Here is an 18,666-nt window from a genome sequence, read left to right on the forward strand (position 1 = left end):
TCATCTTGACCGCCACGCACTCCCACTCCACTTACTCCATAAATACAGCGAGCACAAAAAGAGACAGATATGTTTCCTCTTTCGTGAGTTTGTGATAAAGTGGCACTCGCTTTTAGTTGAGGAAAAGTTGAAATAAAATGATGGAATTAAAATGTGTGAAAAAGTGTGAAAACCCTAAGAATGATTTTTTTGAGGAATGGGAAATCCCTCTTAAATGCACAACTAAAAGCAATTGTCAAGCACTCGACGACGGACCATGTTCCGAGTAGATGGACACATCATCTCTCAACTGTACCGTTGACACTCATCTGTCAATCATCATATAAAACCCACCTTATGTTAAATAAGCAGTTGCCCATCCAGATCGAGGACGGGGGGAATTCAGTTTGAATGGAAGGGTGGCCAGACGCATCTGCCAGAGCAAATGAAACATGGTTGACCTTGGCAGATCCATCTGGTTCCCAGGCTGTTGGTATGCACTAACAAGCAGACTGTGATAAATCAGTATATAGATTCCAACACAGTGGTTTTCCTGGTAAATAGATCAGGAAAGTTGAAGTGGTCAAATGACAAATGAGGACTGAGCCTCATCCAGATCAGTTTCCTGGGTGCTGCTTCCTACAATATTCGGGAATAGGACGGAACAAAAACAAAGAAAACAAAAAGAGACCAATTTGGATCTATTATTCAAAAGTAACTTCAAGTTGCCTTTAAAATGTGCCAGGTATAAGTGTTCTAGTAATTTAAGACCACCTATACCCAACCAGAAAATGGAGGACCTGAAAATCTGCTGCTCTGCCAAAAGCTTTATCTGATGTTTCGCTTGCTCATGTGGACTGTCTTAGGCATGGAAAAATAAAGAGCAGTGAAAACCAGAGGCTGTATCACTGACCACAACCAACATAGGCCTGTGGCAGCTGGAGTGCTTCCACTGTTGAAGTATACTTAAGTCTTGAAGTGCATATTGACAAAAACATGTATATTAGCTGTGGTACTTCCACATTTCCTGTCTGTTATGTTAATGTGTATTAATTTTTGGACTGTTTGGATCAAAATAATGTTTAAATATCAATTGTAGAATAGAGTTCCTGTGCATACATGAGATTTTCAGAAGCATCAGCACCTATCTAGATGTGGGAATACTCTAACCAAGCTCATCTATCAATCTCCCTCCACGTACGACAGTTAATTTGCTTCCTTTTCCGGTGTGCATGTTTTCTGTGTGTGAGTGTGAAGTGTGTCAGTGTGTGTTTTTCAGGCACTGAACGCCCCTGAGGAGGAGAAGCCAAAACAAATGTTAATGCCCACAGAGGACTCTAATAGTGTGTGAGTGAGTCAGTTAAGTGAAAGACACAGTCAGTGAGAAGTATAGACCCTATTTACATTAAAACGCGGCCAGCTACTGTTCTGTCTGCTTTGTATATAAAACTTCTTGATTTGCAGAACAGAAACTCATGCTGCTGAAAGCTGCTATTCATTTCCTTCTGCTAAACTTCATTTTATTTCGTTTCAAGGGAGACAAAGCAGCCTTCCATTGTTGTACCATTTACTAATTAAGCAGCTGCTTATTTTGACATGCTACCTTTAGATAAACTGCTTCATGTCAAATGTTTTACTGTATAGCTCATGAAAAAGAAATGAAGAAAAAAAGAAAAAAGAAAATAAGTAAAAATATGATCAAATATATATATGTTCTGCTGTGGCTTTACTAAGACTTTTAAAGGTTATGCTAGTCATGATATTCTGAGATTCTGTTTCATTTATCATTCACTTGCTTCTCAGATGTATTGTATTTAATAGCACGGCCATTTTTGCTAAAATGGTCAACACTTCAACTTCAGGTCAATCCTATACACTCCAATGTGTAGGATTTAGTGGCATCTAGCAGTGAAGTTAGATTGCAACTAACAGAACACCGCTCATGTTTGTATTTGCATCCTGGGAATGAGAACGTGCTGTGAAGAGTGTGTAGGAGAAACTACTCTGGTTGCGAAACTATCAAAAAACACAAAAGGCCCTAACTAAGGTAAGAATTTGGTTTGTCTGTTATGGGCTACTGTAGAAACATGGCGGTTCAACATGGCGGACTCCACGGAAGGCAACCGTGTAGATAAAAACGACTCAGTCTGAGGTAAGAAAAACACAACAATTCCTATGAAAACATACCTATGAAAACATACCTATGAATATCATATTCCATTTCTGACAATTGATCCTCCTCAATGTTACACACTGGACCTAATCTGATTAAACACATTATTGTAACTATTTAAAAACATCAATTTATCACATCCTGAAATTGATGCTCACACGTTTTCTGTACGCAAACATCTCACCTGTTGCTGCTTGATAAAACAAGCTGATAACATAGCGTAGTAATAGGTATTCTAACATTACTGTGATTCATTAACAATTGGGGCGCCCTATAGCTCGCCTGGTAGAGCTGGCGCCCCATGTACCAAGGCTGTGTCCTTGCTGCAGCGGCCACGGGTTTAAATCCGACCTGTGGCCCTTTGTTGCATGTCATCTTCAGCTGTCCTAGCCAATAAAGGCAAAAAGCCCCAACTTTAGTTAATCTAGAGTCACAGATGGAGGCAAACTAAGTTTGATGATATGCAAACTCCCACAGCGTTTTGAAATATGATAGGAAACAAATGAAAAGAGAAAAAACATAATATATTTTTTTTGCTTGACAGTACAGCTTAAGAGGATTATTTTGTTTACTTCAATATATTGCCACTCCACTTCTGTTCCTTCACATCATTATCATTCACTCATTTCACTTTGCCTTCACTCTTCCACTCCATGAATTTGTCACTTTTTCATTTTGTCTTGACAGCTTGTTCTCTCGCTTCTCTGTAGAGCATAATGTATGCACACCATTGCTCCAAGATATGTTCATCCCTCACACTTTGTCTTCGTTTGTGCTAATAACTCATTCAGTATTCAGTACTTATTTATATACACACAGCTCATATTTTCTCTATGGAAGTAAAGAAAGGAATAGTGGCTGTAATTTATATACAGTTCATGCCACAAAACTGGGACTGAACACTATTAAACTCAAGCACTTTTCTAAATGTGTCACATGTTACCAAAGGAGAAAGAATGTTTTTTGCAAGTGAGAAAATAGTGTTTTAAATCACATTATCTACTGTTGCAATAGTAATGCAAGAGTTAAGACTTTTTGCTTCACTAATGAAATCTGAACTAATTCTGTTGCTGAAGAAAATGTGCAACACATGGGTTTAAAGCTGCAGTAGGTAACTTTTATAAAAATCATTTTTTGTCATATTTGCTGAAACTTTCACTATATCCTGACAGAATAACATAAGATGGATAATCTGTGAAAAAATCTGGTTACTCTTGCTCCTCCTAGTGTTTGTAATGACATTAAAAAGAATCCACTGGGCCTGAACAAAAACAACCAATCAGAGCCAAGAAAGATAGTTTATTGTTAAATCTTATTTAACAACAACAACATAATCAACTATACTAAGCCACCAACCCAAAGCGTCATTATTTGAAGACCTGGGAATGAGACCTAACAATCAACTATCTTTCTCGGCTCTAATTGGTTGGTTTTGTTTAGGGCTGCACGATATGGTAAAAACATCATATTGCGATTATTTTGACAGATATTGCAATATGGTTCACTATTAGTAGGAATAATCATTTTTGTGTCATAAATGTAATTTCCACTTAAAAAAACAATGTGACATTTGTTTGGGTCTGTACCAAACAAACATTACTTACATCTGCAGCACTACAGTAGTTCCTTATAAGGCTGTTTGTCACACATTTTACCTGTATCACAAAACTTCAGATTCTTGTGATTTGGATATTGCACTGGATTTCGATAATATTGTCATTAATTATGCAGCTCTAGTTTCGTTCCCGTCTTAAAATAATCCTGTCCTTCTATTCTACTGCATTCAAACAATCCATTGTAAAAGGATCATCATCATCATCATAAAGTTTTCATGCTATGAAGATGGATTTGGTGCACTACACAGACAAGTATGAACATGTTATGGGCATTTCAGCATGTTTATGTGTGTGTGTGTGTGTGTGTGTGTGTGTGTGTATGCTAACCATGGAGTCTTCGTCAGCGATGAAGACTGTACAAGCCTGGGCCTGCATAAAAGACAGGATGGTTCCTGCGATCTTCCTCAGTAAAACCTCCAGACACTGCTGCTCCTCAAAGATGAGACTGGCCAGGTCCAACAGCACCTGCACACACACACACACAGGCACACAAATACATCTCATTCAGAGTCGTGTCTATGAGCGCACACATGCCTTCGGAAACACTGCGGCACCCACCTGATTGCGTCTGTTTTCCAGCTGCGATGTCTCGTAGAGCTGAGCGTTGTGCAGGACGATGCCTGAGAAGGCCAAATAGGCCGAGAAGTCCTGGTGGAGAGGAAGAGAACAACATGTGAACACCACCTACAAACACGGGGGGGAAGGAATGAAAAGAAGCCAGACTGTTGCATGGAAAAAAGATAAATCAATGAAGGAGGAGGAGAAAGAGAAGGGGAACATGACGGATGATATGAGGGAGGGCACATACAGGTGGACAAAGACGGACTGAGGTTTTACATGCAGTGTATTTGGGGGCTTTACTAACCTTTTCATCCTGGTCAGTGAAGGCCCCATCCTCCCCACATTTCTTATTGATAGCTTGAGCCACTCCAACTACCTGTGATGATTAGGATTGATAAAACAGTGTAAAGCTGATGAAAAGGAGAATTTGTTCTTTTACATAAATCTAAAAAAGAACTTGGAGCATAACCTGTGTTGACTTTTAATATGGAAATCGGAGTTCATAGTTAAGTTATGCCAGCGTCTTTGTACAAACTAAAAAAGGAGTTGTACAGCTGAGATATACACAGCTCTGTTGAAAATAACACTTTTTCTTTGAAATGATGCACAACAACCAGAAAAACGTGGCTGTTAACAAGGCCTGCGTCGCTAAAGCTGTTTATTTGAAAAGGATGCAATAAATCCGTGAAACTGATTTACAGAATCAATTTTGTCTAAAGGGCACTAGGGCACTTAGGCAACTTAGTGAGCACTCAAGCGAACAGTACAACATTATGGGGGATGTTCTTATTAACTGTTGACTCTATATCACTGTCCATGCTCAGTACAGAATAAGCGGTATCTATCTTCAACTCTGGTGAAGACAGAAATCTAAAAAATCTCTGAAAATTATTGTTTCTTTAAACGTTTTCAAAATAATTTTGGTTTGAACTTATATAGCTCCCAACAAACTGCAAAAATAAAATATATCCAAAAAATATAATTGAAAAAATTAGTTTGAAAAAAACTTTTTCTCAGGGTTTTCTTACTAGAGACTTACATCATGGTCTTCCTCAGTGGATGACGTTTTCTCAGTTGTCATGGAGATGGCACAGTGAAGTTCCATACTTACTTACATGATGACAACTGAGCCATCTCTATCACAACCAAGCAAACTCCATCCGCTGAAGAAGACCATGAAATGCGACTGAAATAACTGGAAAAGGCTAGTAAGTAGACATTAAATTACATATTTTGTGAAAAGAATGTAATAAAGATGTTCATCCACTGGCTTTATATGCTGGCCTTATAATAATACATTATACTCAATTTATATAGCACCTTTCAAAACACAGTTGCAAAGTGCTTTACAACAAAACAGAACAATACTATAAACACATTACAAAACACAAAGAGTAAAATGAACCCAAATGTCATAAAACATAAATGAAATCAACAAAAATCCCTTTTTAAAAAGTGTTTTTTTTAAACACAAGCTGTACTGGATGCGAGGTGCACTGTCTTACCTCGTCTCTGTGGTTCTTGATGGGCAGGCAAAGGATGCTCTGGGTTTTGTAACCTGTGATCAAGTCCACCTCAGCATTGAACCTGGGGTCCTGGGGAGACAAAGCATATATACAGAACTCAATCCCATCTTTAAAGCAATAAAAAGTGTTTTTTTAGCCTTCCCATAACCAAAAACACAAGAACAGAAGAGCAGTAAATAGATTTAAGTGCTTCTATCAGCTAAAATGAAAGATGCAATTGTTAGCATGTCCAGCTAACTAGCTTACATACAGTAGAAAACTAGCGTTACTTAAAAGGCTGTTTGATGATGTTCACATCCAGTGTGTAGTATCTTCCGGCCCTGCTATCAGAGTGTGGATGTTAGCGGGTCTGTGTGCTCCTTTTTGGATTTGGGATCTGGCCAAATACCTGAAGTAGCATTAGCTGCTGTAAACACGTCCATAAGCAGCCAAACAAGGATATTCTAGAACGGAACAGCAGCGTAATATTAAACAAAATACTGTATAATAATATACAAGGACTAGCTCTACAGGAACAATGCTATCTACTACTGATCATCAGCAGGTGAGGATGGTGACTTTGACTTTCCTACTTTGGGACATGAGCCACAGTATTTTAGCACAATATCATGTGCATAGTTATCAAGGGAATAAAGATTCACTTTTTAAAGCAAGTCAGCTAGAAACATTAATGAGCATTTGGTTCACTTCTGTGAAGAAATGTAAATGTAAAGAAATTTGTAAAGTAAGTTGTCTAATAGAACAATGACCAAGCGTCAGGGAGAAGAAAATAATTAATTTGTCAAAATTTGTCTATTAAGTCTGTATGATTGTTAAAAAATACATAATACATAGAATTGTATAAAAAGTTCCATAAACAGGAAATAATCTGCTCAAAATTCATCCAAATCACTCCTTTCACACAAACATCTTGCAGTTATTGAGCTCACTATGTGGGTTGAATATAACATGAAATCCATAAAATATGTCACTAAAATATGTCAGTTTACTAAATATATAGATAATTATAGATAGATTATAGATATAAAAGGGGTTGGGAACCACTGGGTTAGAGTGTTTTAAAACAACTAATGTAGCCAACATTGGCTTTATTTGCTACATCTGATCAAATCCAGCAACAGTCATTTCAGTCACTAAAATTGACGGTCACTAGCTAGAAATATTCTTTTGTCTTAAATCAAGGACGAATTGTTTCAAAAACAGCAAGAATGTAAAGCAGTTCATCTTCCACTGTCACCTGCCTTTCTGAGCACTGAAAGCATGACAGTTGTAGCGACGCTGAATAAGGTGGGTGGGGTTTAGCGAGCTGTAAATTAAGAGAGAACGTTTGAAAGTGTATGAGTCATCAGCAGAATTGGTCCAGAACTCATCTGTTCTCAAACTCTCGTGAACGTGAGCGGTTCTACCACCTGACAAATGCAGGAACAATTTGCATTAAAAAAATGATATTCTGTATTAGCTGCAGCACATGCAGCTGTCAGCATTATGCAACACAAAATTCCACTCTTCTCCTAAACAAAAGCCTCACAGTTTTATTAGTGCTTGGTATCAATCACAAGGAGGCACAAAGAGAGAGAAGTGGCCTCTGAAGGTATGTTAAGGACCGGTGGGTGGAGAGATGTTTTGTTTAGAGGACTATTCTCCTGTTGGACAGGCTGACCTTTAAACACTCTGCCTCCCTCTGTCCATTACCATAATCCTCTAAACTCAATAGGACTGTGTGTGCGTGTGTGCGTGTGTGTGTGCGTGTGTGTGTCCGTGTGTGTGTGTGTGTGTGTGTGTGTATATATAAATCTATGACTAGAAGAGGAGCACTACACCAGTTTCACAATTCTAAACACAAAAGGTTTGGTATGGTTTGATAAAATGGCTCCTTGTGTTGCATAACAACAGGATGTTTGTGCATATTCCCAGGTTGCCAATAGCTCTATACTGTACACTGTAGTGGCCCTTATTTACAGGCTGAGAGAGAGGTAAATATTGGTTGGAGCAGATGCTTCCTTGTCAATTTTTAGTTGCTTTACCAAATTAATTATGGACCTGAATTGCAGGAAAAGATGCTATCAATAAAATACAACACAAACTTGTATACAAACTGTATAATTCTTTTCCTTTTCTGGTAGCTTTCAATGCAAGACATCTGCAGGAAGTGCTGAGCAGCAGCTTAATGCCAAATATCCAAATACGGCCAACTGCAATTAGTTAGAGAATAACTTTATTTCTACCAAAAAGAGGAAACTCAGAGCAGCACAGGGTGAGAATGTTATGACATGATACAATATGCTGAATTTATCATGTGAAACAATGGGCCTCATTCATGAAATGTTTGTATACATGTTTTAAGTAAAGAAATAGTTCGGGCCACTTGTAAACAAATATGAGATAAGCACACATTCTTCTTATGTCTCGTGTTCTAGGCTAATGGTTTTCACTCTGGGATCTGCTGACCAACAGGGGTCCTTGAGTGGGTTGTATGGGGTCCTCAGCAAAAGGATGAATACAATATTTGAACTTTTAGCACATTTTTGTGAGTTGAAACCAGGGAAGAAATAGGGTTGGTCATTCTGATTGAGTGATTATAATTTATAGGGATTCCATAACACACAATCGTCTCAGACTGGGGGGTCTGTGGTCTAAGTGATTCCAAGAATTAATGCAAATTCAAACAATCCCTGTGAATTCTCCGCGACCTTCCAATTTTGTCCAATCGATGCAACCTTTCCACAAATATGACCAATCAATGTAGTTTCTCAGCACAAAATACTGAGTTATTCGTCACCGAACTACTAGCGATTTTAGTCTACAACAAGCTGCCTTTGTTTTTTAATGAAATATACCAAAGAAATGTGCAACTATTTGCAAGAAAATGCCTAAAAACATCGCAATATGCATCACAATCTTTAGAAAAGCTGCCGTGAAATAAGGCATTTTAGGCAGCAACAATCCTGGAGGGACTGTCTTATGTGCATCTATTGTGGGGGTCCTTGCATGAAATATGTTCTAGACCATAAAATAGCAATGTTTTCCATTTGTTTTTGTTTTTTTAAAGTTATTTTTTTGGCCTTTTTATGCCTTTATTGGATAGAGACAGCTGAAGATCGATAGGAAAGGTGGGTAGAGAGAGGGGATGACACGCAGCAAAGGGCAACAGGTCGGATTTGAACCCGGGCCACTGCAGTAACTCTGTATATGGGTCGCCAGCTCTACCAACTGAGCTAACCGGGCACCCTTGTTTGCCATTTGTTAAATGTTAGCTTAATGTTTTTGCTATTCGGAAATTGGTCATTATTTGAAGATGATCTTTTATTAGTCAATTAACAGTATACATAGAGGAAATCTAAACCTATTGATAATGGGTTAAATCTCTAACCCAACCGTTGCCTGTTTCACTATGACTCACTCTGACACTAGCCACAATAGCCTTTCACTACAGCAAGCCTCTCTCCAGAGCACGACAACTATCTGCCCACAAAGTTCACACACACAATTATCTTTGAAAACCCAGGAAATATGTGGCCGGATCAACTGAAATCAAAACAAAACTTAGTGAATGATAGATGAGTCCTGCAGCCCCCCCTAAAGACTGCATTTTGGATGCAGCACAGTGCAGGCATTGATAACAACATCAACCCCCCAGCCTCTCTAAAGATTGGTTTGGCCCAGGCTGTTTCCAGACACTTAGTGCAGCCCACAGAGGACTGAACTAATGTAAACAGGCAGAGGGGGGGTTGTTTGTCATCACGCTGCAGACAATCAATGTAATCCTGAGCGCACTAATAGGGAGGTAAAGATCCAATCAGAGAGCTCGGGAGTCCCTCAGATGACGCAGATGGACTTCCTGGAAGCAGTATCAGGTACTGCAGTAGCACACACTTTCATACACACACTTGCACAAATACATACACTCTACACATACACTAGATAAACTAGAGTAACACTGCATTGACTGAGTCAGTTACTGCACAGTATGATACACACTAGCATCGATTTATGTATGCACACACAGAATTGTTGACATGCAAGGCGAGTCATTGCATAATACACACAGACAAACACGCTCCCAAACAAACAAAAAAGTGCACTCACCTGGAAGAATACACTCACACACTTTGTGCACAAAGACACACACATGCACATACACACTCAAAACCGCACTTGAACCCTCAAGGGTACTCACGTAGAAGGCACACACACACTGCAAGCTAATTGGACACAGGTGGACACTCCCATCAGCCACTCTTGTTCTTTATTTGTCATTTTCTCGCCCCATCTCCTCTCATGCATCTCTCTCTCCCTCTCTCAGTCATCATCATCATCATCTTGTGGTTGGCAGGCAACCAGAGGAAGGTACACAGCAGGAAATCTCTCTCTCTCTCCCTCACACACACACAAACAAATGATGTCAGACGCTGATGATGCTGTTTTGTGATCACTGAGGTATTAAGACAGTCAAGTTTCATAATCAGTCTTAAATCCTTTTGTAAGATGTTTCCATAGCAGTGACGCAAAAAAAGTCCCTTTCCTTTCAACTGAAGGGTCTGTTTTTTGTACACGTGATTGATGTCTGCTTATTTTCAACTTCTTTTCAGCCCACCTAACCATCAGATAAAGAAGAATACTGTACATTATCAGTAGGCACATGATTTTATCTTATTTTGTAAGTGAATTTTAGAATCCATAATGAGAGTGTTTACAGGTGCACTAGTGTTCTGATTATGTGTTGTGCACTAACACCATATCCTGCTTTCAGAAATCATACAGTTGTGGTCATGTATACAGAGAGAGATAAGAATAACCAGATACAGTGTCAGACCCCAGAAAACCAAATTCTGAACATGAACATGAAGCGAACATGATGTTAGGGGTGTAAGAAAATATAGAAAAATATCATATTGCGATATTATTTTAGTGATATTGTATTGATTCTCAAAAACACTGTATGGATTTTTGTGTGTAAAACCCAACAGCTAGACAGCAGTGTTGTAAACGTCAGGCTATGATGTTGGATGTTACAGGGAAGTTCTAACTGTTCATAATCAGACACTGACAGTGATTAGGCACTGACTCAACCTATTTCATTATAACAACATATGGAAGTGACATTTTCTAGCAAGAAAAGTTTCTTGTTTTAACGAGACCTGTTGGTATTAATAGTAAGTGCTTTTAAAATAACAGAAAACAATAATATAGGAAAAAATTGTCACAGCATAATAATTTGATATGGAAAATGTCTTCATAATGTAAAAAATGATCTCATTATAACCACAAAAACCAACAAACCTCCAACCGATCAATTCTTATAGTTGAACGTAGATTAAAATGTCCTCTCTTTAAACAATGACTGATATTTGTCCCACTTCTAACAATGGATGGAAGGGTTTGGTAACATATGATGTTTATACAGATCACCTCCAGACGCGTATTAAAATATATAACAGTCTGCTTAGAACAATAATGTGTGTGTGTGTCTGATATGTTTTTTCTCAGATTCTGTTCAGTGCGATGGCGGTGAATGGAATCACATTTCACATGCTCACATCTTTGAAAAATAATTCCATGTAACACCTCTTTTCAGAGGCAGTGTCTTTGTCACTCTGCATAACCAAATACACAATGTGTGCATCTCTTCTTATTGACTATCATCCTCATTTCCTAATACCCTTTGACACCAAGCTTGCACTGTACAGCTTAACTGCTACCGATTCGCTGCTGCACAGTCGAGTTCATGGCCGTTCACAATACCTGCTTCCAGTTTAGGAAACAAGACAAAAAACCTGCCAGAGCAGTGAGGTTCCACTTGTTTTCAATCAGGGCTTTCAGGGACATTGTGGAAACAGCTGCCAACACCCTCGAATGGGACAGAATATCAAGAACAGGACACTCAAAGAAAGAAAATCCTTCAAATATGTCTCACTGAGATGATTTACATTGGAAAAAGTGGAGCTGTAATCTTCCACTGTCCGAACTCTCGACATGTAATTTGAAATATTATACACATACACACGATTTTAACCCTATAAATCCACAAGACTATAGATTGTACGTCCATATGTTTGACAGTGTTCTCTGCTGAATAAAAATATAACATTCACACTGAAAATCCCTCATAGCACACACACACACACTAAAGTCAGACAGATATGACCACACACACAACACATGCATTTAATTACAGCCACATACTTGCTTCCACTCTGTATTGTTGCTTTCTCTCCACCATCCTCTTTCACCCAACACCACACAACAACACACACACACAACACCACACACACACAACCGCTGCACATCTGCTTCGGTTTGAAGACGCTCATGACTTCTCCCAGAGGCCAAGGGTCGCCCTCTCTCGAGCAGCCAAAATGATTCTCCTGCTACATTCTACTACACTCCCGTCGCTTCCATCCTATCAATACTATCAGTGTGCAGCAGTTAATCAGGCAACACTGTTTTAAAGACAACAAGGTGAAGACTTATAGAAATAAAGTTAGGAGCAGCTGGAGGGGTTAAAGGTCAGCAGCTCAGTCAGAATCGCGGTTTTTCCTGCCAGACAGAAAGGACTGAGTGTGAGGAAGGATGTGACTTGCAGAGTTGGAGTATATAGCTTCATCCTGCGGCAACGCGGGAGGGACTCAGCAAGCTCGGCGGGGAGAGGTGGGGAGGCCTAACTATCGCGAGAAGAAGTTCTCACTACAGGTTAATTCTTTTACTTTTCCTAAAACTTGGTAGGGTGTTTCCGTAAAGCTACACTGCTGATCTGGGCTGGTATTGGAGTAAGCTAGGGTAGGATACAGACTGCAAAAAACTGAACTAGAAATAATATTATAAAGTTCTGGGCTGTAAACCTAAAAAGAGTGTAAGCTGAAAGAGGTTTAAAAGCTCTAAGAGAGTTGGAACCTTGTGGGTGAGTAATTGCTTGTTGGGCAACCGTTGTATCATGTGTGAGCACGACGAGGCAGTGCGAGTGTGCGAGGTGGAGGTGGGTGTGAAGATATTTAAAATATGATCAGTTGTTGAGATAGTTTCTTGTTACGGTGGCGTGGGGTGCGAGAGAGAGAGTGTTCTTTTACTATAGGTTACTCCATGCCAACAGTAAGATAGTTGCGCGAGCGTGCGAGAGTTAGTATCCACATTTCTGGCGGAGCGGCGCCGGCGGGAGGGGAGGTTGTTGTGTGAGAGGGGGTGTGCTAAAACTTACGACGATTCCAAGTGCGCAGTTATGTTTGTAAACAAAGTGTGTCTGAGGAAGGTGGACAGTGTATATTAGCTGCGAATGTACGTGGTAAGCATCCTTCCCCGAGCTAGTTTTTCTCCACAGTTTAAAAAATTAATCGCAAAGATTTTATTTGGGATTGTTTGGATTTGGAGTGACAACCAGAGCAGTAATGTAATTAATTTGCTTTATGTAAATTATCAAACAGTTAGGCATGAGGGGTGCGTGCGACAACGTGTGAGAGCATGTGTTTTTGGCACTAGATAAGAAGAGGCAAAGAACAGCCTTGGAGAGCGCGTTTTGATCGATGAGAAGAGGGAGTTTGCACTCTGTCCTGAACGAGCGTGGTGTGAGACGATATTTGAGTTTGACTATGTTAAATTGGGTTCACTGTAGTTCTGACACTGGTGGTCAGTGTCGTGTGTCGGTGCGCGCGAGGAGAGGGGCTAACCAGTTTGCGACCAAAAATCTAACTTGCTTTCCCTTATCCTGTTATTTTCTGGGGCCCGGGAGGGGAGCTCATGTATGTGATGTATTGCTCATAGTTGTTAAGAATAGGAGGTGTGATTATGTGTAACAATAGGAATATAAATATAGTTTTACAGTTTAAGAGAGGAACGGTAAAAACACGCTCAGTTTTAAGTGAATGGGACGTAATGTCTACATCGGCCCCAGGCTCATAATAGAGGAGGGAAGGTGGAGTTGTTTTAAGTGTGCATGCATTTTACTACGGCCTGCTAACAGAGTAACAAAGGCTAATAAGCAGGTTAGGTGAAACAAAAGTTCGAAGCCTCCTATGATGATCTATACATATAACAACCAACATTCAGCGAGGACGTTAAAGAGAAAGAAAGCTGGTACAACTGGGCAGGAATTTCATTGAGGGGGGGGCCTTGCCAAGCGGTTGTCTAACATGCTGATTAGTCACCCAGCCAGCAGCAGGCAAGACAACCCTAGAATTTTAGGTTACACAGGCCAGTGTGGGCGCGCATCTAGTGGTGATGGTGGGAGTGATTGCAAGTACACTAACCTGAAAGATCTCTTGGATCTGCATTTGATGAACCCGTGAGGGAATGAAAACAGGTTGTGAAGAGTGTAGGGAGACAAGTATGGTGGTCAGGAGAAACTCTGGCAAAAACAGAGAAAGCCATTATAATAATGCGTGGCGCCAGTGTTTTATGGTTGTCCCCCGTTCTGGCTACTGGTAGAAAAGCATGGCAGACTACTGTGGATAGGCGCTCCGCGTACCGTCTGTAGATAAGACGTTAGAAGCCATGTAGATGATGTTGTTAGAGAGTATCGGGGAAACAAGCCCCATTTTTATATACATCCTGTGGTCTTGGTTTTGCTGGGGTACAGACAAGATACTACGCACTGGATCTTGTACAGATATCACGATCTGAAGGGTAAAGACACCCCATGTAGATGGTAGAGCTTGGTTGGCTGATCGTAGTTAATTGTAGTTATAATGACTGGTAGCCAAAGTGTGCATTGTTTAGGGGGTAGTAAGCTTGTGTTGCCGTTTGGAACGCAGTTGCATGTTTTGGGTGAGCAAACCTGTTTTGTTGTTGTATGATGTAACTGAAATCATAGTATATACTGTCCAGGGACTAGTGGACGGTTTTACTCACTGGTGTATTTTTACTCAGTCTGTTCAAGATATGGTGGCCTCGTCCTCCAGAAAAAATGAGGAGTGTTTGTTGGTGGAAAGTAGTGCATTTCTGTAAGGAGCGGGTGTGTCTATCACTGTGAAGCCACTTGCTCTCGATCACTTACTGACAAGGCCTATTGCATTTAGGCATCCAGTCAAGCAGTTATTCTCTGAAACCCAGCTTTTTCTCCGTGTTCCAACAGGGAGGATGGTGAAATGGCCCCGCCCCCTGGTTTGCTGAGCGATGGTTCCGACCGTCCATGCCAGCAACATCCTGCCTCCAAGAAGATGCCTACACCAGCAGCGGAGGCCCGTACCAGTCCTCCACAGACCCACTCCCCCTTCGCTTTCCCGAATCCGCTCGCCACCCACGCTCCAGGCCTTCGTTTGGAGCAGCCGCTGCCCCGTCCCCCGGCAAGACGAGTTCCCCCGCCCAAGCCCCCGGCAGCCGTATTAGTGCCGACACGGCGAGAGATCTCAGGCCATCCAGAGTTGCAGAACGCCAGGCGGGTTCCGCGTCAGCTGGACCATTGTGGTTTAACAAGACTCCCGAGGGCCTGCTCTGACGTTTCCTGAGTGACGCTGACCGCGGAGACCTCGTTCCCCTCTCCGGGGGGCCTCGGTGATGAGGGGTGAGGGTGGTGTCAGTGGGCGGAAGGTATGAGGTGGATGGCAGCGGGGCAGGGTAGTGGCAGTGGGGGCGACCGCTGCGTGCGGCCCGAGGCTGCTGGAGGCTGGTGAAGGGACAGGTGTCGAGTCATGCTGGATGTGACAGCACTCCTGCCCGACAAGAAATCTTTCCTCACATTCATGAGCTGATGCTGCCAGAGCCCGCTAACTGACAGCCCTGTTCCTGGTAGGAGTGGGAAGGGGGCCTGGGGGGGTCACACCTGAGGAAGGGGGAAAGGTTGGTGAATATGCAAATGTTGTTACATCGTCTCGGAAGAGTTGCCTGCTGGAACAGCAAGATGTCTCCTTGCCCACGTGTAGAAACTGTGTCTCAGGATTCTCAGTGGATGTGGCTAGACCTGGTGGGCTTCGAGTGTTGCACAGTCACCTGTACACGTAGTTAAAATACTACCCAGGACTGAAGCTTTCAAAATGAATTTGTGATTGTCACCAAAATAGATGGGTCGGAGGCGCCACACCGCCTTAAAATCAGATGTTTCAATGGAGCACGAGAGAAACTTTCCCTTGCCAGCAGAGGTGAATGTGAAGAACATGTCCTTCTAGTGTGGCAAAACTCTGCACACGAAGCATGTCAGAACAGCACAGGGTGTAGCAACAGGTAAGGGCAAACACTGATTCATTTATGACTGGAGGGGGGGGTCTTTTAAGGTCCTCATAAAAATGTATGTCACTTAACAGTTATGAAGAATTTGATGAGAATGGATTCAACCATGGCAGGGTACAGAATTTATATTATTATGTAGTTTAATCCTTAAAGCGTACTCGAACGTTTTTGGGCCGTGTGCAGGGGCAGGGCGTGAATAAGTCTAAACACCCAACTACGACCTCATAAACTATGCTATGGGCTAAGGCAACATGGTTACCTGATTATCCAGGAAGAAACTCAGTGAAAAACAAATTAGCTTTAATTAAGGGGGGTGCAGCAGGTCCTTTTTCACATGCAGATTTTGATTCCATCAAAGTAGGGAAAGAGTTAGCAAGTTGTAAGGTTAGTTTGTCAAGTGTCCCAAGGTAGCAAGACATGTGCAGAACTCAGAAGACTGAAGGCAGACCTAAACCGGGATTACAGGGTCTGCGCATTGGTTCTTTGTTGAGTTATTTACACCTCTGTTCTTACTGAGCTCCAGGTCAGAATGTCTTCCCATTTGGTTAAAGGCTACATCACTCATTGGGGGCGCATCAACTCGCTGAGAGTTTCGATTTTCATCTACAGTACTGCTGTTTTGAATTCATATTTAAACATGACATGTGCAGAGTATCTATGTTACTTGCAGTCTAAAGCCCAAAGGTTACAATGTGAGGCATCATGAAATCTCGAAAGTAAATTATGAGTGAACCATGTTAATTTATCCCCAATGCGAACCAATCTTACTGGAGGTAGTTTTAAAATCAGCGCCCAGTCAGCTGTGTCAACAATCTCATCGCGCTGGTGTGTGTGATGCTGAGATGTGATGGTCGCCCGTGGGTGTCGATTCGCGCGAGAGAGACAAACTAAGGAAAAATGTTACATTGGTAGTCTCCTGCACCTGCATCTGAGCGCGATAGCCTACGAGGGAAACCTACGTCATACACTGCTGCGCGATGGATCCATACAAGTATATAAATGTATCCGGCAGGCTAGGGAGTCCGGAAAGCAGCGAGCCAACTTGTGGCCAAAGGTGTCGGTCGCCCTGCGATGTCCACAACAATGGAGAGAAATAAACACTCTTGGTTGTAACGGCTTATGTAGGAGATGAGAAGCAAATTTTCTAACGTAACACCCCTTGTATGTCACTATCTTTAATGAAGATCTATTATTTATTAACATCTATCACTAACAAGGGTATCATCGTGTTCGCTAGCTACTCTCCTGGTGGGAGTAGCCCGCCGGTGAACGCGCCTGGAGTGAAAAGGGCCAGGTTTGCTGTCTGTGGCATTTGTGTGTGTGTGTTAAGGCAGGCTTGTGTTTGCTTTGGGTACAACTGGATGCTGACAGAGGCACAGACTGTAGGGGGGAGAAGGGGGGATACAGAAGAAGGGCAAGTAGGTCCCAAAGTGCTCCTCTGGAGAGTTCATCTTCACCCCACCACACACTTCTTAGTCTTCCTCTTTACACCATAGTACTGCCAGAGTGTCTGGTGAGCATGTTGAGCCCCCCTGACGTTTCAGTGTAGTGAGCAATCCTGAGTGATCAGGTTTTTTAACACAATGTCACTCTCAACTTCCCCCCACTTCAGTCCAATGATCCAACGACTAACCCTGACTTCAAAAGTCTGTCAACAGTGATAATGACGTTTTATGTCTTGTACAGGGAGTGCTCTAACTGTTTCTAGTGAGGACAAGCAAGGAATGTGGTGGAGGAACTGTGTATCAAAAGAAAAAAAAAAAAACTAGCTCCCAATTAAAAGACGATACGCATATTTTAGGTATTGTTATATTGTTAAATCAGGGCGCCCACAAAAAAGTGTGGCCCATGGGCTGAATTGACCGCGCCTATAAGTTCAATATGTATAGGCAGCCTAAAAAAGTATAGTAGCAGTTTGGTTTTGTAAAAATGATAATAATAATAAATAATCAAATATAAGTGATACCAATGTGGTAAAATATTCCTTAAATAATGTAAATTAGCTGAATTTATTGAAATTACTTTTGTTATAATCTGGAGTGAAAACACTTTGCGCAGCGAAGTCAGGTCCAATTAAGTGAACTTGGGAGAGTTTTGGAATTAGGAATCTAATATAGTCAGCTAGAAGATTGTAACCTCTTTTTTACCATTTGGGTCCCTCCATACCTACCGCTCGGCATTTTGTATCTTAAACAATGACCAGTACAATAGTGTGTTCGCTTTTTGGGCCCGTGCCCCACGTTATTAAGGTCTCCGTCTCTTGGCCCTCCAATGGAAGAACAGTGTTGGGCACAGATGAGGATGGAACATGTTTGTTAGGTTGTGTGTGTCAGTGAGCTTTAGAGGTGTTGGCGAGGTGTGATATTGTGAACTTTGTGACAAAGTCAGTGTTGGAGGCGGTGTTTCCCCCGCCAGCTTCTAAAGAACTGTCGCGACCCCAGACAGTGAGAGATGGTTCATTATCCTTGATCTTGTTGTAATATATATACAAATTAATAGAGATTTAGATGTATGCTCATGATGGGTAAGGGCCAGTGTGGATAAATCAATCCAATTCAAAATTCCATAAAAAAAACATAATACGTTGGACTTTAAACCTTTTTTCCCCCTAAGTTTGCAAGCTGCAGATTGGAAATTTCAGCAGTGTGACGCCCCCGCA

General features: G+C 41.4%; 1 protein-coding gene across 1 annotated transcript in view; it reads right to left on the reverse strand.

Annotated features, from left to right (window-relative positions):
• The window catches only part of pde5ab (phosphodiesterase 5A, cGMP-specific, b), a gene marked incomplete in the record, with an annotated part of 64,710 nt that overhangs the window by 42,937 nt on the left and 3,107 nt on the right, over positions 1-18,666 (reverse strand). The window contains 4 exon segments of the mRNA XM_035675737.1: positions 4,096-4,233; positions 4,327-4,416; positions 4,634-4,705; positions 5,835-5,924. Of these exon segments, the coding sequence (XP_035531630.1) occupies positions 4,096-4,233; positions 4,327-4,416; positions 4,634-4,705; positions 5,835-5,924 (390 nt within the window).

The sequence above is a fragment of the Morone saxatilis genome, unplaced genomic scaffold, assembly GCF_004916995.1.
Source record: "Morone saxatilis isolate NCDOM2014 unplaced genomic scaffold, NCSU_SB_2.0 Contig4, whole genome shotgun sequence".
NCBI classification, from domain to species: Eukaryota; Metazoa; Chordata; class Actinopteri; family Moronidae; genus Morone; species Morone saxatilis.